Genomic DNA, 27,317 nt, shown 5'->3' on the forward strand with positions numbered 1-27,317 from the left:
CACAGCTTCTTTCTTATCACCCTTCATGTTTTCCCTACCGTCCATGAGAAAAATGGCTAATCTGGTTGCATAGATTCCAAGGCATTGACCAGGCCATCTTTCCTAGCAGCCAGGATCACGCACCATGTGCTCGGATCATGCATGTGGGTATGGATCCCCCCTCTTCTCTCTTTGTCCCTGTGGGACTGAGTGACACTCTAACTCAGGCGGGCTGTCAGGCTTAGAGAGAGGGGACAGCCAGGCTGTAGTTATACTGGGAGTAAGTAGAAGCCTGGTTCAGCCAGTGTCCAGTATGATTAGTGAGAGTCTTGACTGTCATACTGGTTCAATATTTTTAATTTTATCCCTGGAAAAGGCCCTGTAAGCTTCCAGCTCTCAGCATGTGACTTCAGACCACCTTATTGGAGAGCGCAAGCCCAAGCGAAGTTCCAGTGTTATTTGTTTTCCTTTTCCACTGTCTCCTGTGTGTATTTCTCCCTCTAGACCTTGAAGCCGTGGTATGGCTGTGGTGTAAGCTAGGATTCTGGTATCCTGATCCTCTTGACCTAATATTACCTAATGGCACTCCAAACCAACCATAACCTTTCACCTTACTAATATTAGTAAGTATTTTGATTTTCTATTACTACTTAATAAACCGCTCCAAAATTGAATGGCTTAAAACAATGTTTTGGGTTTTTATTTTTATTTTTAAAATATTTTATTTATTTATTTTTAGAGAGAGATGAAGGGAGGGAGAAAGAGAGAGAGAGAAATATCTCGCACGCCCCCAACTAGGGACCCGGCCCACAACCCAGGCATGAGCCCTGCCTGGGAATCAAACCAGCGACCCTTTGGTTTGCAGGCTGGCGCTCAATCCACTGAGCCACAGCAGCCAGGGCTATTTTGGGTTTTTAAAAAATTTTCTCATGAGTGTGTTGGTTGACCGGTTGGTTCTCTGCTGGCCAGTTTTGCTGGTCTCATTTGGGTTTTTCACATGGCTGTAGGCTCTAGTCAGATGGCAGCTGGGGCTCAGTCTCCAGGGCGGCCTCACTCCTGTGTATGATACTTCGCCGGGGATGCCTGGAAGGCTGCACTCAGCTGGGATGCTGGCAGGGCAACATCCCTGTTTCTCACCGTGTAGTCCTAGGGCTTTTCCTTCTCCATGTGGACTTATCAACGGATGGATCAGGCCTCCTAAAAGCATAGAAGTGGAAGCTGCCAAACATTCTTAAGACTTAGGCCTAGAACAGACACAGCGTTGCTTCTGCCATATTCTGTTCCTTAAAAAAGTCATAGGCCCAGCCATGACTCGAGGGAAGGGACTACACATGGGTGTAAAATACCAGGAGGAATGGTTGATTGGAGGCCACCAATGGAACTGACCTCCATAAGAAATGTTACTATGAGTTTCATTTGCGATCTCTAGCCTTAGTAAATGTACACCAGGATTTACCTCTCTCCCCACTCAGGGTGAGTGCTTTCTACATATGGTACACTCTCTATAAAGGGTTTCCTGAGAGCTTGGGGATCATAGTGTATAGGGCTAGTCATATACCCCCAGATACCCAGTAACGGTCTTTTGTAAGCGGTTTAATTTATAATCACGCAAATAAAGCCTTTGTTGATCCACCTGTTCAAGTTTGACCTCACTGGCTTGTGTGGAGGATTAAATAAAATTACTTATGTAAATTGCCTGGTATTACATGTTAGTAAATACTCAATAATGGCACTTGTTATTATTTTATTATTACCAGGGACCCTGAGGTATTGGGCTGCCCTTGGTAAAAAATGTAATGAGATGGCTTTGGGAAGTTACAGTTCCCCAGGGCACCTGAGTGATTGATAGCCAAGAAAGTGGGCGGAATTGTTAACCTGAGATAATGGGGACAGAACAGATTATCAGCTGCCCACATTCACAAGTTGGAAAGAAAATCAACAAGTGCAATTGCAGGAAGTATCAGAAAAACAGCAACAACAGGAAGAAAAAATAGAAATAGTCTGAGGCCAGGTGAATAGGAGAAAGAATTTTGAAGAGTGGTATTAGGACAAAAGGAAAAGTCACTTATTTCTTAGTCAGCAAAAGGGCCCTAACAGGCAATAAGGCTAAACCAACAGAGAGATTACCTGGACAGCAGGGACCGTGATGGGGAACTGCCAGCTTTCAGCTTGCAAGGAAGCCAGAGTCAGGTACCAGCTATGCTGAGAGACAAGTGGGACCTACATTCCCTTTGGAGTAATATGAACCTCCCAACACCACGAACTATGGATGATCCAGACAGCAGAGGACAAAGCGTGGGGAAAGCCCTTGGAATGTAATAAGTCAACTCCATCCAGAGTGAAGAAACTGAGCCTGTCAAAACAGCTTTGGTCTCATCATGATTATGGTGTTAGCATTTAGTCAGTTTATAACTCACTGTCTATAAACTTTCTTTTCCCACATCTGTTACTCTAGTTTTCCCCTTAGTTCTCCTAGGAAAAAAAAAGTCATAATCTGTTTGAGAATAAAGAGATTAAGTAAGATTTAAGTAAGATCATGGGGGTCAAGAGCATTTTATAAACTTTTAAGTGCTCAACAAATGTGAAAGGCTATGATTTTTTAAAGAAAGCAGATTCAAGCTCTGACGTGTGGCTCCGTGGGTTGAGCATCGTCCTGCAAAGAGGAAGGTTGCTGATTTGATTCCCAGTCAGGGCACATGCCTGGGTTGTGGGTTCCGTTCCAGTTGGGGGCATGTAGGCGAGGCAACTGATCAATGTTTGTCTCACACATCGATGTTTCTCTCCCTCTATTTCTCCCTCCCTTCTCGTCTCTCTAAAAGTAATAAATAAAATCTTCTAAAAAGAAGAAAGCAGATTAAAGCATTGCTCAGAGAGAGCAGTATTAGAGCCCCATGACCGAGTTGAGCAGTTCTGAAGCTAATTATTGCCCTTCTGAGCTCTCAACCATGGCTCTGACCCTGACCTCTGTCCCATCTCCCAACAGGTCTGAGAGAGAAGGTGTCTGGTGTCATTTACATTCAAACCAAGTTTGTGAACTAAAGCTGTAAGGAAAGAGCTAATAAGTATTGAATCATTGTATTAAAGTAACAAACAAACAACTAAGTATAGTTAATTCAGAAAGGAGAGCTGAGAGTAAAGCACAGATAATCATCTCCTTCTAGCTTGATTTGTATCAGAGACAGACGGATTTCTGAACAGAAGGGGAGCAAAATGTATAGGGAAATGCTTTGGTAGGAGGCTGAACGGAGAGCAGTCATAGGAATAATTTCTTAAGTTAATTTCCTCATGAACACAGCAGGAGGGTAAATAAAGGCTTTTGGTGTTAAATTAGCCTGAAGCTACAAAGCCATAAAAATATTTCAGAAAAGATGTTTGACTCTGTCTATAAGATTCAATATGATTTTTATTTATTCCTTCATTCAGCAAGTATTGATTGAGTACCTGTATACATGGTACTTTCCGCTCTCATGGAATTTATTATATTCTGGAGGGTGAGACAGACAATACAATAATAAATAAAAAAACAGATAAGTAAGTTTCAGGTAATGACAAATTCTAAGAAGAAAATTAAATTGGGGAAGGGAATAGAGAATGGTTGTGTGTACTCAGAGTATCTTCCCCCCCCTGCACTTAACACAGTGAGGGCCCATAAATAACAAATAAATAAATGAGTAAATGACTGACTCCTCCCAAGTTCAAGCCCTTACCACTACTGCCTAGTTTAGTGTCAGTCACTCTTTCATGGGGCATTCTGAGTTCATGCTCTCTTGTTTTCAGCAGTGATGCATCCCATTGCCTGATTTAAAATGCTGCTTTGCTGTTGTTGTGGTTCTGTTACAGTTGTCTCGTTTCCCCCGCATTGCTCTGCCCTGTCCCGCCCATCCTAAAATGCTGCTTTTATCATGTCCCTTTCCTACTCCAAAACCTCCAGTGACTTCTGATTGCCTTTTTCTTTTTTAAGCCAAGTTTAAAGAAAAGAGTATGCTTCTCTGTCACTAAACTTTATTTATTGAGTAATGTAGTTTCTCTCTTATGTCTTACTGAAGACAGGTAGTGCTCTTTTAACATTATTATTAACCTAAACAACTATATGGGAAAGAAGCTAATACACAGTAAACTGTATTTGTGTCACTCCAAATCTTTGAACTATGGAATCAGTAAACTTTAGCACTGAGAATGTCCTCGGAATCAGTCCCAGTCAACTCCTTCATTTCACAAATGGGGAAACTGAGAGCATACAGGTACATTGCTCAGATATTGATACCCAAGCCAAGGGAAGGCTCTGTCACAACCCAAACTCAGCTCTTCTGATTCCTGGTATTCTTTCCACTGTGCTACGTTATATACACACATACATCTTTACATAGTTTAATCTGAGTGTGTATGCTATTTTGTTTCTTCTTTTCTGTTTACAGTTCTGTCTCTGCTCATTTCCATGGACATAAGCCAGGTTCTTGTCATTTTTCATAGCTACATGGCATTCTGTCATATCCATATAGGCTATGGCCCTTTAAGAATCATCATTTTGAGTTGCACAAAGGAAAAAAGAACAGCCAACACTGATGCTTCGTGTTAACTGCAGCTGCTTTGTAAAGTATGTTTAAAAAGTCACATATTCTTAATCTGGTTTACTCATATTTTCTTTTCTAAAAGTGGACCTGCTCATTTTGTGTGTTTTTGAAGTGTTATTCTTAAGGTATAAATATATACAAAGTATGAAATAGTTTTGCATCAAAAATTGTGAAATCCTCTTACTACTGATTCAAAATTTGTACATATTTGGATTCCTGATGATTCTTTGTAATGCATCTCTTTGATCATGGCTATCCTGCATTTGAATATACAAAAAGGCTTTTGAAAGTATTATCCCTCTCCTTCCATCTGGAAAATGGGGAGAGAGTGTTACAAAGGTGAATACCTGCAAAGTTCATTAAGTACGTCTCAAATGTCTCAAGATTTATGGCATTTCATTTTCAAAAGTCGGGAAAATTAAGCCCAGACTGATAATCTAATGATCGTTTTGTGGTCTTGCATTGTCTTATATTTTTTGAAAGTCATTATTATAGGGGAAAAAAAGCAGATTAAAAATTTTTTTCTAGTTCATATTTGAATTGGGTATTAAATGGACGGCTTTGCATCCAGAGAAAACATAAGGGGCAACACACCCGTAAATGGAGGTCTCTAATCATTGTTATTTTGTAGTTCCTTCACTTCAACATTTGAAGAGCACTGATCACGGATGCTCCGTGGAAGTAGGAGTGGATGAGAACTGAAGAATGGAAGGCGAACTTCTCATGGGTACATGCTTGCCCAAATTCTTAATGATTACTATCATTTACTGAGCCCTTGCTTGACAGTCATTGTGCCAAGCACTGTAACTACATTATGTGATCTAATTCTCATGACAGTTTGGTGTTATTACTCCCATTTTGTAGGTTAGTTAACAGAGGCTTGGAGACGTTAGGTAGCTTGCCCAAGGTCACACAGCTAGAAAATTCAGGCTGCAAATCTTAATTCCAAAGCTTATGCAACACACTACCTCTCTTTGGCAAATCAGTGAGGGAAAGGGCAGTAGTTTACCTTTGGAATAGTCTCATAGAGGAGAACTATATAAAGGTTGAGGTTGTTGTTGTGAGAAGAATATAAGTCCTTCTATTAATTGAAATGTGTGTTAACTATGATCAAACAGTTTAGCTCAACAATTCTGACTTTTCATCCAGCAGGAGGCAACCTTCAATGACTCCCCAATGCCTACAGGATTAAGTTCAAACACCTTGCCCTATATGATTCAGCCTCTACCCTTTTTTTAAAAAAAAAATATTTTATTTATTTTAAAGAGAGGGGAAGGGAGGGAGAAAGAGGGAGAGAGAAACATCAATGTGTGGTTGCCTCTGGTGCACCCCCAACTGGGGATCTGGCCCGTAACCCAGACATGTGCCCTGACTGGGAATCAAACCGGTGACCTTTCGGTTCACAGGCTGGCGCTCAGTCCACTGAGCCACACCAGACCGGGCTCTACCCTCTATTTTTTTTTTTTTTTACCATATTTTCTACTGCTTTTCTTCATGTACTCATAGTTTCTCATGCATACTTTGTGCATCCTTGCCATTAGGTGCCTGTAAAAACAAAACAAAAACAGATCTGTGATCAGAAGAGTTTGGGGAATGCTGTATGCTGTAGATTCCTCAGGGAGACCTGAGTCAGGTCTTTGATTCCTGATCCTCAGGCACTGTGTGAGATAATAAATATTTGTTGCGGTAAACCGATAAGTTTCAGAATAGTGTCTTCCACAGAAATAGATAACTAACACAGATGTTGGTACCTGGAGGTGGGATTCTGCTGTAACAAAAATCCTAAAATGGGTAGTGGGCTTTGGGGAGAGTGTTAGTGAAAGTCTAAAGTACATGGAAGAAAAATTAATAGAAGCGTCTTGACCTTTGATGTGGCCGCAAGTGAAGGTTTGGAAGAAAATGAGGTAATATTATTGAAAACTAGAGGAAAGGGGATCCTTCTTATACAGCAGTGGAAAGTTCAGCAATGTTGTTGCCTGCAGTAACCGAAAGGTAGAATGTGTGTCTAAAGAACTGGGAAATCCTGCTTAGAGTAAAATGTGAGAGGAGAGGGGTAAACTAAAGGCAGAACTGAAACAAAAAGGAGACAGAATTTTCTGGGTTTGAAAATTCTCAGCCTCTCCAAATGGCAAACAATGCTAAAAATTAAGCTATAGCTTCTGAGCGAAGATCAAATCCGGGACACTGGCAGTAGCACATGGTCCAAAGATGAAGCCAAGGGTGTGGCTATAAAACCTTATGTTATTGCCACAGGAACATTTAAGGTTGTGCATCAGAGTACTGTTGGTTTAGACAAAAGGTCCTCTAAGGAGATTAAAGTTATGTCTCACGTAGTCTCTAGATAAAATGATAAAGCATCTAGGAAGTTTAAAAGTCTTGTCCGTCAGCCATCTGGACAGAAGCCGAAGGCAGAAAAGAGCTTACCTGAAAGACCCGTGGAGGTGCAGCTTTCATCTCATGGAGCAGACTCCAAGCAGATTCACAGAAGACTCATAAAATTTTTAGAAGATATGTATTTAGAAACATTGCCACCTTGGACCAAAAGGGACAGAGATAGTACAAAATGAAAAGAAGCCTTTGAACTCTCAAACACCCAGTGGCAAGGAGAAAGAAAACTACTCAACTGTAAATATGGGCTATTTTTCATGAAAAAGAGAGGATGAATCAGAAATCAGAACCAAGATGCAAGAACATGGAGCTGAGAACCAGGGAGAATTATTCCCAGGCCTTGCAAGTAGTGAAGGAACTTTCTATGTCTGCTCAGCTGATTTGAGAATTACAACGGACCAGTGACTCCTTTGTGCCTGTCATTGTCCCCCTTTTTGAACAGGAATATCTACAGCAGTTACCCTGTTACTGTCTCACCATTGTATGCTGGGTGCATGGAGGGGCAGATAAGTTTGTTTCAGAGGGGGAGAGAAACTGCACTCAAAGAGTACACTCGAGGGACTACACCCAAGGAGCCTCAGCTGCACCTGGTCCTGATTTCAGAAGATGAGATGCTAGACTTCAAGCAGATGCTGTAATAAGATGAGACTTCTGGTGACCTTGGGAGGAAGTGAGTGTATTTTACATATGGGAGGGACATGAATCATTGGGGACAAGAGGATGGACTGTGGTAGCCGGCCTCCAAGAGAGCCCTCAATTGTCCTTGTCTCCTGGTATTCGCACGCTTGTGTAGGCCCCTCCCACACTGTATCACAGTTGGTCTGTAAGACCTACGGCGTGTGGCAGAAGTGACAGTATTCACTTGGGAGATTAGGTTATTAAAAAGAGTGCAACTTCCATTCTGGTATCTCTCTCTCTCTCTCTATCTCTACCTCTATATCTCTGTCATCTCTTTCTCTATCTCTGTCTCTATCTCTATCTCTGTCTTTGTCTCTATCTCTATCTCTTGGATAACTCCCTGTTGGAATAGCAAGTTGCCATGTTTGAATGCACCTCTAAGGAAAAGGCCACCTGGCAGAATACTCGTACTTAAGCCTCAGATCAATAGCCAGCTAAGAACTGTAATCTGCCAACACCTATGTGAATGAACTTGGAACTGAATTCTTCAGCTCTCCTCTGGCCTTGAGATGACTGCAGCTCCAGTCAACATCTTGAGGTCCAATCAACATCTTGACTGCCACCTCATGAGAGACCCTGAGCCAGAAACACCTGGCTAAGTCACCCTCAGATTACTAAACCTCAGAAACAGTGTGATATAATTAAATTTTTGTTGTTTTAAGCTGTGAAGTTTCAAGGTAAATTTACTATGCAGCAATAGATAACAAATACACCAATCCAAGAGCCAGGATTGCTCAGCAGAGGGGAGCTATTTGGCTACAGTTGGAGCCACGAAGAAGATGCAGCCACTACTGGAGATACTGCCTTAAGCACAGGGAGAAGGAAAGACCTCCATGACCCCTCATCTGCTACTCTTGCCTCTTTTGGCCAAACCAAAGCATAAGAGGGCCTGAGAAATGTCATTTCCAAGGAGCAACCTCTTTCAATACAGAACAGCGTAGAGGGAGAGAAGGAAATTAATCTAAAAATAAGCAAATTACCAGTGCAACCAAAAATCCTTTTTACATGTGGAATTCCCAGTAACATTCTTCAGAATCTTGTCCTCAAACTCCACTTTGGGAAATAGTGACCTAAAATCGCTCTTCTGCACCTCTCTGCAATTCCAAATCTTCTTATACATCAATTATCATACACTTGAAATGCCAAGTTTTTCTCCACTAACGTTTTGTTCCTCATTTCCTGGGATAGACCCCTCTTCTTTCGGTTCCACAGCATTTAATCTACACCCATTTTAGGCATTTTCAACATAACTTACAGTTACTTCAAGCATGTCTTATGGTCTGAGAACTAATAGGTTCTTGAGGGTCAGATCTATTTCTGATTCACTGTTGCGTGTTGCCTCATGGTCGTAGCACGTAGCACGGAATCTTGTTCATAGTGAATATCAGTAGGTATTAAGTGAATAAATGAATGTCAAAGCCAGTGGTACATATGGTATAAAAGTCTGTTACCTTTGTCTATATCACCATTAAATCCTTCATATACTCATGGTAGAAACAAGAGATTCTAGAAGAATCACCCTATTTTCTTGGCTGGTCACATCTTCTGAATTCCTTTGAACATTTTCTTGGGGGAAGAGAACAGTAAAATGGCAAACTAGTTTGTACACAGGGATAATTACGCTGTGAGACCAAAGTCCTGCCGGGACCTATTTAGCAGGAGGAGCATGTTCAGAGAACTGCACTTGTCTTCTCTGTCAACTTTGGCTACTCTGAAAAAAAAAAAAAAAAAGTCCTCTGCTCCGTAAGATAGGAATGCTCAGCATTTTGCAAAAGTGATTTCCTCTACTTCCCTGTCTTCCTTGCTGATGCTTCATGGAATAAATTCAAAACACAAAGGAGGTTTTTAGATCAGCTCCGCTTAATTAGTTCAGGCCTCTTCACTTCCTGCCGGGATTACCACAATGCCCCCAACAAGCCTCCTGGCATCTTGCTTCTAAAAACAAACCTTAACTCGGCACTCTCGTGTTTAAAGTTTTTCCGTGGCTGTTCATTCTCTTCTGGATGAAATCCAAACTCTTCATGATTTGGCCTTGGGGTTACTTCTTCGGCAGAATCTTTTCTTACTGACACCAAGCTTTTCAGTCCTCCCCCTTCCTTCTGCCCTCTCCCTACCCTCTCACCTGAATCTTCTAGCTCATCCAAACTCATTCTTCAAGACAGACTTTCAACTAACTCTCACTCCAGGAAGTTTCTCTTGAGTCCCCCAAGATAGATTAGGCTCCCTTAGTGTGCTTTACACAACTCTTCGGCCATGAGCAAGTAGCCCTCTACACCTCAGCATCCCAATCTAGAAATTGGGATAATGTAGTATCAGTGTTTACCTCTGAAGTTTGTGGCAACGATGATAATGCGAAATACTTAGCACGGTGCCTCACACATATTAAATGTTACATATTAGGTGTTAAATCATAGCAATTATTCAACCTAATATCTTCATTATGTTTGAGAAAAACAGATCCAGAGTGGTCAAGTAGAATAAAATTAGGGGGAGGGGGACATCTGATTTGCTTAAGGTTTACAAAACAAATTTCAAAATGAGGAAGTTATGGGGAAACTGACTTCAAATTTAATATTAAAATAAAATATTTATCAAGAAATAAATGTGAGGTTGAGAATAGATGCTACACTACTAAGAAAAATGGCAAGTCGGGGCAACTTTCAAGTTAATTCAGGATATTCGATGCTTAGAGATGAAATGTTTTCTTATTTGTCCAAACTTGCTAATTTACTTTGTTTATTTCTATATTCAGCAAAGTGGTGTCTGTGCATTCACTAAATAAAATGGCTTGCAACTCTTCAGCCTTTGTTTTTTCCTATCAAATTAAGTACAATATTATACCATTGACATCGCCTTAAGAAGATCAATATTGTCCCCAGGCTCAAGACCACTCACTTCACAGCTTAACTGGTTCTTAGCCTTCAACTTTTGACTTTGGACTTGTATTATCCGACACAGTTACCACTAGCCACATGTGGCTGTTGGGTACTTGAAATGTGGTTGGTCCGAATTAAAATGTTCTATAAGTGAAAATACACACAGATTTTAAAGGTTAAAATAAAAACAAACTATCTCAATAATTTTTATATTGTTTACATGTGAAATAAAATATTGCTGTTACATTGTAATACATATATAATTAAAATTAATTTCACCTATTTTAAAATCTTTTTTAATGTTCCTACCAAAAAACTTCTAATGATTTATTTAGCTCTCATTATATTTCTACTGGCCAGCGCTGCTCTAGACCCTGGCGTTTTTCAGAATCAGGTGGGGAGCATTAGTCCTAAGGTCAAACATTGCTCTTTCCTGGACTTTCTCTGTCTCAGGTGATGTAGCTCTGTCATCCTTCTTGGAAGGTAGGGGCCTCCAGCATCCCATTCAGAATGGAGTCCTTAAAAGCTGAAGGAGTTAAAGAACAGGTTTAGATCACCCAGCAAATCCATATTTCAAAGAGTTGAGGACAATGGGTGATTATCGACCCAAGGCAACATCTGAGATTCACTTTAACATCCTTGATTAGCACTCTATTTTACCTGGATTATCTCTTTTAATTGTCACAACAACTCTAACATTTAGGTGCTATTGTTACATACACATTTTACAAATGAGTAAACGGAAGTTAGAGAGTTGGCAGGTGTGGTGCAGCATTTTGACCCTGGTTGGTCCAACCATCCAAGTGCTATATTTAGCAAGTTTATGAGCTTCTGTATATCCTATGCCTTGTCCATACATGACCTGACGCATACTAGACGGTTAGTAAATATGCATAGTAAAATGTATATATAGTACAACTTCAACCATGCAGGATATATATATAAAGTCTGGAAGGAAGTACATCAAAATATTAAAAAGTGGTGATATTATGGGTTTTTTTTTTTTGGTAATGTACATTTTTGAATTTTTTATCTTTACACTTTTCTGTACCTTCCAAACTTTTGACAATGTGCATATACTGTTTTTATTTATCTACATTACTCTTTAAATCATACAAAATGTCATTGTAAGACTATGTAGGTGGTTACTGGCTTGTTCTCTGTGCTGACATCTCTTCTCCTCCCATAACACTTTCATTCCCTTCGCAGTTGGTGTCCCTCTCCCCAACTTCGCTTCTCCATTCTCCCTCTCAATCTTTCCTGCTTTTCACCTCTTTCTCCCTCTGTCTCTCTCTGTCCTGTTCCTCTTGGTGACCCTCTCTTCCCTTTTTCCTCTGGATCTTCCTCCCTTCTTGTCTCCTGTCTCCCCCTTCTTTCTGAGAAGATTGACATTAAAACGAAAGGTCAATCAAATGTTACTTTGCCCCTGGTATGTTTCAGGCAGATTCCACCTGCTTCTGAAATCCTGAAGAAGGTACTCAAATTGGGGAGGAGGGGGGCAGTGGAGATGGAGGCTTCTAAAGAGGATGGCTATGTTTTGGATAAAATAAGACATGGGGGAGAACATTTCAGAGGGACAGAAGCAGTGAGAACAAAGGCCTGAGAATTTTCTCAGGGAAAGAGATGAGCAGAGGCTCCTTCCTTGCTGGACCAGGGGGTTGCTGTCTCCGGGTGCTGGCGCTCAGTTAGAAAAGATGTAGACCTTAGTTGATTTGAGCTCCTGGATTGAATTAGTCCTGGTTGTATAATTGACTTTGATATGTGGCCTTTAGATCTGAATTGGGTTTAATAAGATTTAACTGCTTCAAAGAGCTTTATAAGAATTCATTTTATCCTTTAAATCTGATTTCAAACGCTACCTGCTTTGAGTTGCCTTCTCTGACTTTGGTGCTCCTGCTCCAGAGCTCTCATTGTACCGCAGCTGATACATACCTTATTCAAGCACTTAACTCCACCGCATTCTGTCTTACTCTGTGGGAAATGGTTCCGTTATTGCCTCCCTTCAGGAATCACGAGAGACAGGCAGATACCTTATCCATATTTTTGTATCAAGGCCTAGCACAGACCAGCAACACACTCAGTTGAGCACGCAGGTGCTCAATAATGATTTTTAAAAGCATATTAATAGCTAACATTTAGTAAGCATTGTGGCAAGCCCTATACCTACACTGTTTCATTCATCGGACACTTTAGGAGAAGAGTACTTCTATTATCCCCATTTTACAATGAAAAAACTGCGAATAAGAGAAACGAATTCAATCTACAGTCAAATTTGATCCAAGGTCAACTAGTAAGTAGCAGAACTTTTTCTACAGGCTTTGGCTTCAAGACCTGGGCTCTCAACTACAGTAGATGAATGAATGAATGGATGAGAAATGTTTTTCATTCTGTGACTGAAGAAGTGACATGGAAGGGCCACCATTTATTTCACAGAGGCAATTATTATTTAAAATTATGGTAAGTCCTTACTCACTGATGGTTCTAACTTTTGAGTCACCTTTGCTCTTTCTTTCCTTCCTTCTCCCTCTGCACCCTATACCCCGTTCTTCTTCTTCCCTTTCTAAAACTCTCAGGAAAAATCTTGGAACTCCTACATTGAAATATTTAAACCAGGCAAGAACTAAGTGTTTCCTGGGGAAGGAAACTAACACTTTATTTGGTTTCAGCTTCTTGCCATTCATTCCTTTGCAAATTTACAAATATCAGGCACCTACTGTGTGCTAAGAACCTTTTGTTGGCACTACAGATAGAACAGTAAACAAAAGAAAGTCCCAGTTCCAACGGAGAGGACACTCTAGTGGGCGCTTTCAATACACTGTTTAACTTACACCCCTCCTAATAACCACATTAGGTAATGATGACAACAGTAATAGGTTACTGTTAACAACCCTTCTGTGTCTCAGGCACTGGGCTACCATGTTTTATTTGCAGTGATTCAATTATCACAATAATCCTGAGAAGGGTTATGTTTTTCCCATTTTACAGGTGAGGAAACTGAGACACAAAGAGGTGAAGTGACTTGTTCAAGGTTCGAACCCAAGCAATGTGGCTCGAACTCCCAGGTTCCGAAACACAAGGCTATATTGTCTCTTTTATGTTCCTTTCTTAATAACACAACTTTCAAGTGGCAGAGTCCTCTCTCAGACCGTCTGACTCCCAAGCCGAGGGGTTTGCTCTGCACCTCAGCGACCTCGTGAAATAAATGAGAATGCCTTGGAATTTTGGTAATACTTTCTCTTCCAAAGAATTCAGACTGCTTTTCACGTTAATTCTCGGATTTGTGATGTGAACCCTCTTGAACTGTCAGTTCCCCAGCAAGGGAAAACAGAGAGCCAATGCCAAGGGTCATCTTACGCTGGCCGGGGCACCCAGCAGATGGCGCTCGCTTAGTAGACAACAGCTGGCTGCCCAGTCCCCGGGGGTTAACCGCCTCCACCGAAAGCTTCCCGGTCCTCCCTCACTCTCCCTCTCTCCCCCTCCCCACGGAGCCCGGGCCCACGTGACCTCGCGGCGGCCAATGGGCGAGCAGAGAGGGCGAGCTGGTCCCTGTGGCCGCCATTAAAGCGTAGGGAAAACCCGTGAATTCGGATTAAAGGGGGAAAAACAGCGCCCGCTGGGCCCACAAAATGGGGGAGACTACGGCGTCCCGGCGGTGAGGCCGCGGGAGAGCAGACGCCCGGCCAGCTTGGCCCAGGGACTACAGGAAGACACAGGCGGAGAATGGTCTGAGCCCGCAGACACCGCCACCACCTCCGCCACCGAGGAGACTAGGCTTAAGGACATCGCCGCTGCCGGGCCGGGGGCCTGGGCTTCTCTCCGGCTCTCGCCCTTCCCGCCCCTCTGCGGTGCCTCCCCGTCCGGGAGAGCCCTCCAGGGCTTGGACGCTTCCCCTCCCAGACTCGATTTTAGTTATTTATTGTGTAATTTATCATCTTTCTTGTGGAAGGAGCACACATCCTCTCTGTCCCCCCGAGAGGGACGAACGTCCGCGGGCTCCGCGGCGGCCGCAGTCCGGCCAGCGGGGCGAGCGCAGCACGGCCCTCCCACCTCCGGCCCGCGGCCCCGGGCGGCTGGGTGCCGGCCGGGCGGCGGGGGCTGCTCGCGGCGGCGGGGGGGTGGGTGGGGAGGGCAGGCGGCCCGGCGGCCTCCTCTTCCACTGGCCCTCGAACCAGCACCCCCCCGCCCTCCCCGGTGTCTGTGTTTCTCTCTCTGGTCGGAGGCGGCGGTAATGGCGGATGGTGGGTTGTGGCGCCGGCGGCGGCTGCTGTGAGGGACGATGAGTTCCTCCGTGCCGAACGGGGCCAGCCTGGAAGATTGTCACTGTAACCTCTTCTGCCTGGTGAGTGCGGAGACCGCGGCGAGCGGGGCGGTGGGGGAGGGGGCCGCGAGGTGCGCCCTTGGGCCGTGGGGGAGGGGGCCGGGTCTGATCCAGATGCCCGAGTCCCCGGGCTAGGCCCGGCCGGAGCCGGCGCCGCGGCTGAGCCCCTCGCTGCCCCGGAGCCGCGTTCGCTCACACGCCGTCCCGGGCTCTGTTTTAGGAGAGTTGGCTTTTTTGGGGGGGGGGGGGGTCTTCTTTCTGACTTTTCCTCCCTTCAGTCTTCAACTTGGTCTCCTTATCAGGCAGGACACTAACATTTCCCTCAGTGTTTCTTGCTGGATTGGTGCTTATAGACCAAGCTTCCCTTCTTCACACTTCACACTCACTGCCGGTTCTCCCACTGTCTTTATGCTTCATTCCGGTCATTTGTTTCCCCCAAGAAACAGGACCCCGGAACTTAGGCACTAAAAAAAATCTCTGTTCGTTTTGCAATTTTTTATACGAGTCAAACTAACAGAAGGTTAGTTTCTTCCTTCGATGACTTCAGACCTCAGTAAAAACCAGTAGATGCTATTTCATACGTTGCTCTCTAAAACTTTGAAAACAGTTTGCCGTTTGACAATTTCTAGCCATCTTGCTTTCGTTAGGGCATTACGTTTGTGTGAGAATGGAACGGACTCACGGAGGAGGTGCTCTGGTTGGTTTTGCACTAAATATTTCTGTATCTGTTTTGCTTGCGTGTTTAGAATTTTGAGCAGCCTGCTTCACGTTTTACTGAAAAGTCTGGGGAAGCTGGAGGTAGTGATGACAATTGTGTAGGTTGGCCGAGGTCCGGGAGCATCCCACCTGTTTTAAGACGTTAAAAAGTACCAACTGTTGCAAATACTTAGCCCTCGTTTGAACAATACTTGAGCTTCATCAGTGCTTTAAAGTTTCGGTGGCTTTTCTTTTTTCATTTTCACTGTGCTTTGAAAAATACTAAGAGAGTATGTGATAGGCAAGTGGGTTGAGTGGGCGGAGCAGAACTAGTCGGCGAGTGTAAACTGCCAGTCATGTCTCAGCAGTTTCGTTTTTGGCACCTCTGCTTTGCACCTTCGAGTCAGATGAAGGAATTACTGAGTTCCCTCTGTTGAGTTTCTTTCAAGATGCTAAGCTAGGATGGTTAATGCCCTTCCGCCTAGGAAATTTTTTTGTGCGCAATGTCCTTTAATCAGCATCTCTTCAGACATAGTAAGACAGACGGCAGGTTTTACATTTCTATCTTCCCCTGCTCAGTCTATTTTTGGCACTTTTAGGCTCAGGTTCTTTGAAGATAGACTAGTACAAATCTGACGGTTCTTGGTGAGTAGCTATTTGACTTCCTAAAAGGGACATGTGGAGAATAAACAAGAACTTTTTGTTACTGTTCAGACGTCTGTAAACATGGAATGATGAGTCTTTAAAAATTAATTTTCTGTTACAAGTTTGACACCGGGGAACAGATGTGACCAGTTAGAACAGAACTTAGTGTAGAGAGGAAATGTTTACTCAGTGTGCAGAATTAAACACGTGTTTATATTTAACACTATTAATTTCTTTTATTTTTCCTTGGGATGTACATTTCTTGACTTGCTCTTCAGTGACATGCCAGTGTTAATTTTTCAGCTTTTTCTTTTTTTCTTAAATTATTGGTTGTTGAATTACCAGAGTTAATAAGCATCTTTTTTTTTTTTTTTGGTCACTCTTCTTTCAATATCTTAAGCATATATTGGAAAAATTATAATGTCCTAATGAAATACAGGACTTTAATAGTGAATACTTGTGACTTTAAATGTGCAATAATAAAAAAAAATCATACTTTCTTTTCTTCAGGCTGACTTGACGGGAATTAAATGGAAAAGATATGTATGGCAAGGCCCAACTTCTGCCCCTATTCTGTTTCCGGTGACAGAGGAAGACCCCATTTTGAGCAGTTTTAGTCGCTGCCTTAAGGCAGATGTACTTGGTGTTTGGCGGCGAGATCAAAGACCTGGAAGAAGAGAATTGTGGATATTTTGGTGGGGTGAGGACCCCAATTTTGCTGACCTTATTCACCATGACTTAGCAGGTGAAAGCAACTTAATCGTTTCTAGCTAATGACATAGCAATGTTGTATACTTTTACTGAAAATCATTTGTATTAAGAAAATTTTGGTGGTACACTGTTAGGTATGAAGGCAGATAAAAATTCAGGTTCATGTTTTACTTAACATGGTTATTTTTTATTTTTGTTTTTATTTTTTTTACTTAAAAGTATCCATATTGTGGCAGGCTTTTTAAATTTTAAATACCCTTCCACCATAAATTTCTCATAGACAGGGCCTAAGAAAGGCATGTTACATTAACCTAAGAAAAATAAAATCAGGGCACATGAAGTTCTTAACAAAGTCATAATACTTTTGAAGCCAAGTGTAACTCAACTTTGAGTCAATTCTGCCACTGCTGTCTTCTGTATGAATATACAGTCAATTGTAGGAGTATTTAGAAATGTAACTTGCTCTTGTGCTTTTTTTTTTCAAGGCGTATAATTTGTTATTGTTATTTGTGATTGTTATTAACATGAAGACATGTTAATTTGGTTATTCTTGGAAAGTTATTCTTTTATTTTAGATGCTGTGGCATCAAAGACTTATTAATATGAGTGCCAGTTTCTTTAGCTTCTTAGGATGTTAGGGTCATAATCTAAATAAAGTTATACAATTTTATTATGAGCAACTCATTAAGATTTCTTCTATCTTATTTTCTTGATTTAGAACCAAATGTCATTTTAGAAAGATAAACGCACTCTCTGAGGAATTACTGAAACTCGTGTACTTTAGATTGTAAGAGTCAGTGTTAACTGAATCTTTGATTGATGGTAGGAATATAAATGATTAGTTGTTTGCTGCAAGGCACCAAAGACTTCAGCAAGATGTTTGATGATTCTTGACAGGTAAATTTAGGATTTTTAGGTTACTAAAAAAAAGTGTTGTTGTTTGAAATTGAGTACTCTGAAGTTTCTATTATTGTCTATTTAATTTATAGTACATAATTTATTTTTCAATGTAATGTAATCCAGATTACTATCTCAAATAAGCCTTAGTAAGACCAACTTTTGTGCACAAGTGCATGTGTTACATGTGTTACATTTGTTCTGATGGTTGCTTTTCACCTAGTAATGAACAATCCCTTCATGTTAATCCTTATTTTTGAGAGTGGTTGCAGTTCTTTTATGATAAATGTTTTCTAGCTTTCCAGCTTTCCCAATAAGATCTCTGCTAGAGAGTCTAGACCTTGGTTCTGAGTGTGTAATGTATTCCTAAATATATAAAATGGTGTGTTGGTATATATGTATATGTATAACATATATGATGTATGCATATATCTCACGATATAAAATTCCTTTATGGCATCAGTAAAATGATGCTTTCTAATTGTCATGCCAAAAGCCGAGCCTGCCTGTTTCCTTTTTCTTTCATTGACTTGGGTATGCTTGAGTTATTTTCTTTATTTAGTTGGTATAAAAACCACCTTACTAAAATGTTTGAAGACTGTTTTAATGTTGATAAACTATCTATAGATAAGCTCTAATTGTTGATAAACTACAATGCCATCCCAGAGGTTTCAATATTCTTAATAAAATTGGCAGAGCATCTGGAGACCATTCCCCCCCCCCAGATTCTATGAAATACATTATGTGGAATCAAAAATAATTTTAACAAATATCTAGTATTTAGTTTTATCATAGTGAGACTAATGTTTTGAAAATTAAAAGCCTATTAAATAAATGTCAGTTGATTTGATGAATATTAAAAAACTTGATATTTTTCTAAGTTTCATGTTATGAGTTACATGCTTTCTGAAAGTGGGTTACCGTTTAAAACATTTTTTCTCTAGTTTAATTTTTTAGCATAATTTAAAAAATAGTAATACTTGAACTTTAAAATACTGATTTTGAGTGTGAATTAAAGTAATTTTGGAAGAATAGGTTTTATTTGTTAGATTTCGCTGAATGCCATTGACTGGTAACTAACTTTTAAACATCAGAGTGAAAGCAACTGAAATTGTAGACCAAAATATATTAGGAGTTGTATATAATCATTATTTGGTATTCCAAAGCCTTTCCTGTAGTATTTTAAATAGTTGTGTAGTCAGTGGTATTTATATAGTGTTCTAGCTTTTTTTTAACCTGTCATTTACTTCAGAATGTTGTTACTTAAATCAGACATATCTTAAAGAATAGGTCTTTTCATATGGAGTTTATTTGTCCTGCCCTTTTCTTTGCCCCAGGGACAGAGTCTGCCTCCCTTTTGGGGTAATTAGTCTACGCCTCTGTCTCTCTAGCTAACCCATTTTCATTTCTTCCCATCTGTGGCACTCTATTTCCTTCTTTTAAGCTCCCCTGAGAAGAGAGCATCTGGACTGTAGGGGTGGCATCAGCTGCGGGAGGCAATCCCGAGTTCCAAGTGGAGGTGTAGCGCTGAGAAAGGGAACCGGAAGGACCCAGGTGGCAACTAAAAAGCTGGTTAATTTAGTTTGAGGCTGCTCTTCAGTGCAGTGTCCTTCTGTTTGGTTCAGCACCTACCACATCTTGTTACTGAAATATTTGTAATTATGGTGATAATATTGCCCTTCTTGTTGGGGAACGAGAGAAGGCATTTCTTTTTGCAAGGATTAGAATTCTCAGATTTTCTTATTAACTGAAATATTCAATTATAAAACTACAGACTTGACTTTGCTTAACCCCCTTATCGCCTTTGTGTCATCCATAGTGTATTTTTAAAAATACAGTAAACTTTATTTTAAAAGCTTTAGATTTATATAACAGTTGTAAAGATAGTATAGATAGTTGCTGTATAACTTGCACCCAGTTTCTCTTGTTAACATCTTACATTAAAGTGATACATTTTCACAAGTAATGAAGCAATATTAATACATTAGTATAAACTAAATTCATACAGTACTTTACTTGAAATTCCCTTCTTTTTATCTAATGACCTCTTTCTATCCTGTGATCTCGTTCAGGATACCACGTTCCATTTGTCGTGCCGTGGGCTGTTCTAGACTGAGACAGTTTCTCAGACTTACCTTGTTTTTGATGATCTTGATAGGTCTGGTCAGGTTCCATAGTGCATTTTAAGTTTCTCCCTGTCTCTCCTAACTCATGTTGCACATGTTCGGGTCACCTTCGTTTCAGGTTTAGCTGATGTGTAGAAACAATTTAAACTTGTCTTATTGCTAATTGGTAAAAATCTGTTACAACAAACTAAATCTGATTTGATACATACCTTAAACCCTCATTTACTTATTTTGTAGAAATAGTCTGTGCTGTTCAGTAAGACCTGTTTCAATACTTTGCAATACTATTTGCAAAATCTGATGATTTTTGAGTCAGGATTTGTGCTAACTGGTATTGGCCTAACTATAACATTCCAAAAAGATAAATATCCCAAAGCTAAACCCCTTTTAAAAAAACAAAAAGAAGACTTTTTGCTCTGCTCCCTCTTAAGAGAATGGATTGTTGAACCAGTATCGATATGTTTTGATAGTAGAAGGGTTCAGGAAACAAAATCCATCTCTGATTACAGCCTTTTAAATTTTATTTGTTTTTGTTTTTTTTTTAATTTAAACTTTGTAGCAGACCTTGTTTAGTGCTTATGTAACAGAAGTGTAAAATGGGTGATGGGAAAATTTTAACTTAATCACTCCAGTCAAAAGTCTCTATGGTGGTGGATAGGACTGATTGATTCTTTCAGGTGTACTGTTTTCTTCAAAGCAAGATTGTTTCATTATCATTAGTGTGTCCTTGAAGGAGAAGTTGTCTGGATATTTTTATTCTATGCCTTAATCTTTTTGAAATTTTACTGCTGTCATCATTGGCTTTTAGTCTTTTATTAAAAGAAATAACAAAAAATAAAAACAAAGACTGCTCCTTCTCCCAATGTTTGCACCTTTAAAAAAAAAATCACAATAAGCTAGAATGTGATGAGACTTTTTGAGAAAACTGTACCTTGAGAACTGAAAAACAGACTCAGAGCCAAAATATTTATTTTTCCTAGATTCTGTGGTTTACATACGATATTTTAGCAACATGTCCAGATGTTGGGTTGGCCAAAAAGTCCGTTTTTTTCTGTAAAATGACATTTTTCATTTTCACAAATAACTATTGATTTGGATATTTTGAGTATGTTATTGGCTTCTTGTGGGTAGAGGCCAGGGGTGCTGCTAAACCTCTTCCAGTGTGTAAGAAAGCCCCACAGCAAAGAATTCTTTGGCAAAAATCTCTTGCAAACCACTTTTGACATGTTCGATCAGTCATAGCACCTTCTCCATACACTGTACGAATTTTTTTTGAGGCGGGGGGGGGAGGTTGCAGTTGCATTAAAAAAAAAAATGATTTTATTTATTTATTTTTGAAGAGAGGAGAAAGGAGTGAGAAAGAGGAGAGAAACATCAATGTGTGGTTGCCTCTTGAGCACCCCCAACCAGGGACCTGGCCCACAACCCAGGCATGTGCCCTGATTGGGAATCGAACTGGCGACCCTTTGGTTCACAGGCTGGTGCTCAATCTACTGAGTCGCACCAGCCAGGGCATCAGTTATGTTTTTACCTTTCTTGAAATAATAAAGCGTAATATGCCAAAAATTTTGCGTATTTTCTTCCGTCTTCAATATGAAAATGGCTGCACAAAAATTCACCTATTTTGATAAGTTTTTTTTTTTTAATACACTGATATGACAGCTGTCACAATACAGTCTTAACAGTTGTTTCGAATGAAGTTAAAGACAACTAAGTACTACTACAGCCATAGTACAGGAAAAAACTAAACAAACTTTTTGGCCAACCCAATACTTTCATTATGCCAAAAATTCATCAAAGTGCTGTCACACTAAACAGGCCATTGGTTAGTTTTAGAAGTTAATTTTGGATGCTTTTTATTGAAGGATAGTAATTGTAATAGAATTTAACTTTAAATGGCAACTTGAACAGTATTGACAGATAAATAGCAGCTGTGTTTAGAAATCTAACTAAAAAATTGTTTTGTGCCCCTGGTAGCCTGAAGAGAGTTAATTCATTTCTGTCTTGTGTACCTTAATTTACTTGTGACCCAACTTTTTATAATGGCTAATCATCTAGGGACAGCTTTATTTGCCCTATTTCTTCTGTGTACTGTCCATTTTGAAGAAGAAAGTATGTCTTTTAAACCTTCAAAAATAATCATTAACATATTAGGCCGTTTTTAAATGAAAATTAGTTTTTCAGGTTTTGCCGTTTCTCAATAATGCTGCCAGCTTAAAGCTCTCAGTAATATTTGTCGAATGAATGTCTTATGAATGGGCAATTATTGTTCAAGACAAACACTGAAGTAGACATTTAAACAGTTTTCTTTATTCTTTCAGGAAATACATGGTATTTTCTACCATGATAATTCTGACCTAGTCATTAATCATTAGTGCATGTTGCCTTTTAATAGCTTGTCAGAATTATTTAGGAAAAGATTCCTTCTCTACCAGCTTCTCACTGTGGAGATATTTTAAGATGTCAGTTTCAAGAAACAGTGTTGAGTACAAGTACTAGAAATACCAACTTTTTCGTTTTTTGGTTTTTTTGCCCCACTCATAGAGCATTATTTTGAGGACCTGCCATATACTTTGGTGTTATTATAATCTGTATCCTCTGAAAAAAATATTTTATGGTAATCACATTTAGCATTTGGACTTCTGCATTGTTCAAATAAATACTTGGTAAAAATAAGTAGTGATGATTAAGAGTTTAATAATACTGATAGTAATGGAAAAGTACTAAAAACACAATTGAAACTGTTTGCTCTGGGGATACAGATAATAGAGGAGGAAGACATTTATTTAAATGCACTAAGCAGACTTCTTCCATTAGGCTATGGCTGATTGAATTCAAAAAAGGTAGGTAAAGATTTGTCATGTGTTCCCCTTTCCCTCTCTTTCCTAATATAATGCTGGTGTTGAGATTCAAGGACTTGTTTTAATTAGTGTGAGAGGTACCTATCACTGTTTTGGCTGTACCCGTTTCACTTCTCGTATCTTTGAATACAACATGTAGAGAAGTACTTTTATTAGTGGTGTTATAACATCAGGATATTAGAAGCTTGGCTTAGTACCCTTCTTGTTTCTAAGTGACACCCCTATCCCTTGCAGACTCTTTATTGTGTGTTATTAGGACTTAATTCTCATTGTTTCCTCAGCAATGAAAAATGAAATTATATTACTTTAGTGTAATGGTTGCTTAGTAATTTGCCACATGGGTGAAAATATACTTCAGAGATTTCTTTGCTTTAGAAAACCCTAACAGGTGGTATTTTTATTTTTATGCATAACCCTCATGTAGTGTTAATGAGAATTGTGGATACTTGAGGTATAATGTAAAATAATGATTAAGTTCACCTGAGTTTCTCGAGGTAAAATTTAGCAATGAGAGAGAAATACTTGAAAATTAACACTGATTAATTTTCTAAACCATATTTAGTATTCTTAAATCATTAACTACAGGTTTCACTGAAATAGATGTTTTTTTTTAATGAACCAAACTAAAAAGTTTCAGAATTTTATGTGAAAATTTATATAAGTTAGTGTATTACAGCCTGTACTGTGCCAAAGATTTTTTTATTTATTCTTTTGGGGAAGAAGGCAAATTTAGTCCTAAGTTTTAAATGAGTAATTTTCTGATATTTGAAGTTTACAGTGACTGTGTGACATTGATATGTAATGGTAACTGTGTGTCTTGGATCTTTGATACTTTACAACTTAGAAGTAGTTAGAAAAAAACATTTTGGTAAAGGCTACTTGTGTAGGACAAATGTTACAACCATTGTGCTGCTTAGAAGGTAAGAATTTTTGAAATAAAAGGCAACATAAATAAAGTATATTTAATTGATTATAAAGAAGTGAAGATTGGGGAGATATTTCCAGTGTAAGTCTCTTGAAGTTAAGAAGATGTGTGTGTATTTTTAGTCACAAGTGAAATAACTTGAGGTAAAATTTTTTTTTATCCTCACCTGAGGACATTTTTTCATTGCTTTTAGAAAGAGAGGAAGGGAGAGAGAGAGAGACATTCATGCGAGGGAGTAGCATCAGTTGGTTTCCACCCATACACACCCGGACCGGCGATTGTACGCAGACCGGGAATCAGCCTGCAACCTAGGTATGTGCCCTGACTGGGAACTGAACCTGCAACCTTCTGGTTATGGGACGGTGCTCCAACCAACTGAGCCACACTAGCCAGGGCGAGGTAAAACTCTTACGATAGCTATTTAATTTTGAAATTGCAGAACCCGATTAAGCTAAAAGGAGATAGATTGAGAAAGATTCATTTTTTTTCTCTTAGTAACTCACAAATACGCTTGTGATCCAGACCTTTTAAATAATTAAAGCAATGTCACTATGTGCCTCTTCCCTTTTCTCCTAGCCTACTATTTTCTTTAATAAAGTGGAACCTGTAAAGTTAAGGCTTTGAACAGAAGTAGATAAGGATGTCTATAACATAATAGGATATGAAGAACTTTTTCTACTTAATATTAATGCCAAATGTTAATTATTTAAAAATCATTCTAACTCAAGTATTGTCATTTTCTAAAGCTTATCTCATTTTTCTTAAGCTTACCTTTTAAGAAGAAACGATTAGTTGATTTGAAAGACTTGACTATAATTTAGGAAACAATTCAAAGAACAACATAAATTTAATATTAAACTTTGTAGTGGCACAAATTTCTATTGCAGTTTAAAGTTCACTCATGCCTTTTAGTTAATGTTTACCCATTTGTTGTTCAAGTTTTGTATATAAACCATGTGTCACTTTTAATACATGTCTCTGCTTTTATTCAAAAGCATCATAGGTTATTTTTTGTGTGTGTGTGTATAGTATATACATTTTTAGTGTTGAATTAAGAAAGGTTTTGTCACTTATTAAATTGAAAGAAGATGACCAATATTTATAAAATATTTATAAAGGTATATAGGCTAGCCCTGGCCGGGTAGTTCAGTTGGTTAGAGTGTCGTAATGTCAAGGTTGTGGGTTCAGTCTTCAGTCACGGCACGTAATCAACCTCTCTGAAAATCAATAATAATAAGTATGTAGCCTATGGAAGGGTACATAAATTATATTTGAGGTAACAGTTTTTAAAACATGATAAAAGTTAAAATGCTGAAGTAGTATCTGTAAGTTAACTTGGAGTGGTTAATAGATTGCTAGTAAAACCGAGGCTGTCTAGTTAGTAAAGATAGCTATAACTTTCTGTCAGAAGTGCCATTTAAAATTTAAGTCATTAAGTTTTTTAATTCCTCCCCCAAGTAGAGGATCCTATACTGAATCATAGAAATCATATGGTTCAAATGAGACCTAAGGTGGATGATAATGCATTGCTTGTTAGGCTTTAAGCCAAAAGCTTCCTTTTTATTTATTAGTTATTTTTATAGTTGAGTCATGGATTAGAATGCTGATGGGCATAAAATGTTTTGAATTTAATTATTAACGGGCTAGTTTTTTTGGCAGGCTGAATGACTGACTGGAGGAATTAGGACAGAGTAACTAACAAGTGAACCAGCTTAGAAATTGGCATCTTAGGTATAGAGTGTGCTTACTATTTCCCAGGTTATACCGATGTCCTTTTCATTGATACTGAAACCAAATCAGTATATTTGCAATATAGCGTTACCTTTTCATACGGTGGGAAGATCATTTTCAGGTAATTTAATAGACTAAATAGCATTTAGGCCTTTTATTCCTTATGGGGTAATTTTGAAACCTGATATTTTAATGTCTAGAGATATAGAAGTGAATATAACTAAATATGCAGGTGAAGTAGGGCTTATGTATTTAGTTTAAACTGTAACACTTTTTACTTGGCTCTGAGTAGATATAGTCCCACTACTTTACTTTTTATTTCTTTCATTTCTCTTGTAGAAGAGGAAGATGGAGTTTGGGAGAATGGCCTTTCTTATGAATGCCGTACTCTGCTTTTCAAAGCAGTTCACAATCTGTTGGAACGGTGTTTAATGAACCGGAACTTTGTACGTATTGGCAAGTGGTTTGTAAAGCCTTATGAGAAAGATGAAAAACCTATAAATAAAAGGTAAGCTATCTTATTTAAACACTTACTTGATATTTTTTTAGGTTTGTCGATTTTTATGGCTTTATATAAAATATGGACTAATGCAAGCTAACATATTAACAGATGTATTTAGAAGATTAACTTGGGCAAAGTACTATAAGTATTTAATTTTCTTTGACCACTTCACCCCTTTTTTACATATTTTAAGAATTTTCTTGCAGTGGGAATAGGCTGTGTGTCAGTACAGTGGCCTAAGTTTTATTCTGGGATGATAGGGAAAAAAATGTGTGATGAAAGCAGGAGCTTATATGTTATTTTGTTAATAAGTATTTGTTATTTTTTAGTAGTAGTGGAAATGTATATTCACAATACTCTGTTAAAATGAAGTAATATTAATACTTGTTAAACACAGTGAATCTCTGGTTATGTTTTGGGTTTTGTTAACCTTTGACATTTGCAAAAGTCATTTTGCTTTTAAGTAATTTAGGTTTGTGTTTTTCTCTCTAAGAGATGTTTACTCTTGGAGTGTTTATAATTTTCTTAAACTTTGAATTAAGAAAATCTATGACATTAATTTGTAGAGTAGTTTTAGATGGAGACAAAAGACTAAGATACCTTCTTTTCCCCTGCAATTAAAAGCTTTAGGTTACTGTAATTCTCTGTAATTTAAATAATACAAGGCACAGACTGTTAGAAGGTTCAGTATTAAGTAGTTGTTGAGGCTTCAAGAGATGAAACAGTGGTGTGTAAGCTGGGATGTGGAAGAAGAGAAAATGAAGGAAATTTATAGGTTTTGCTAAAAGATGTGAAGATAGGAAGTAAACATTTGTTATTGAAATCATTATCGAGATGCCATCTTTTGTGTCTTGTGCACATCTTTTTTCATGTGCATGTGGAGTTTTTTCATACTTCCTTTTTGAGTTTTAGTATAATGGATGAGCAGATAAGCCTGGAAAAATCAAGGCTCTTTCATGTTTTCTTCTTTGCAAATCAAAATAAACCTCTATTGTCAACAAAATAACTATACAAGTTCGGAATGCATTCAGTTGCATTCCCTGGAGTTTTCTATCTGTCCTCTTTAGCCTTTGACTTTCATTCTCACGGTCCCAGGGGGTGCTATACCTCCAGACTTCACTCACAGTGGATTGCTGGCAGGAAGAGGACGGAAGGGAAGAAGCAAGAGGGAATTGACCCTTGGGTCAGAAAATAGATTCTTTTCTGGAAACTTTAGTTGACATATCATTGGCTATACTAAGAGAACCGTGTGTGTGTGTGGGGGGGGTAACATTGCCCCTCTGAACAAAATAAGGCTGTTGGTTAGTAAGAAGAAATGGAGAATAGATATTAAGTGGCAATTAGAAGGGGAAATAGATATCAGGTAGGCAATTAGCAGTGCTCACTAAATACATTTATATAGTTTTAAGAAAT

The 27,317-nt window shown here is 39.1% G+C and overlaps 1 protein-coding gene across 1 annotated transcript in view; it reads left to right on the top strand.

Annotated features, from left to right (window-relative positions):
* The first annotated feature begins 14,684 nt into the window (after nucleotides 1-14,684).
* The window catches only part of MED13 (mediator complex subunit 13), a 94,158-nt gene continuing 81,525 nt past the window's right edge, over nucleotides 14,685-27,317 (top strand). Inside the window, exons 1-3 of the mRNA XM_090257652.1 lie at nucleotides 14,685-14,831; nucleotides 16,662-16,896; nucleotides 25,742-25,910. Coding sequence (XP_090113778.1) covers nucleotides 14,769-14,831; nucleotides 16,662-16,896; nucleotides 25,742-25,910 — 467 coding nt within the window. The 5' untranslated portion in view covers nucleotides 14,685-14,768. The remainder of the gene's footprint in view (nucleotides 14,832-16,661; nucleotides 16,897-25,741; nucleotides 25,911-27,317) is intronic.

This window comes from Furipterus horrens, unplaced genomic scaffold, assembly GCF_987537825.1.
Source record: "Furipterus horrens unplaced genomic scaffold, mFurHor1.1.pri manual_scaffold_11, whole genome shotgun sequence".
NCBI lineage: Eukaryota > Metazoa > Chordata > Mammalia > Chiroptera > Furipteridae > Furipterus > Furipterus horrens.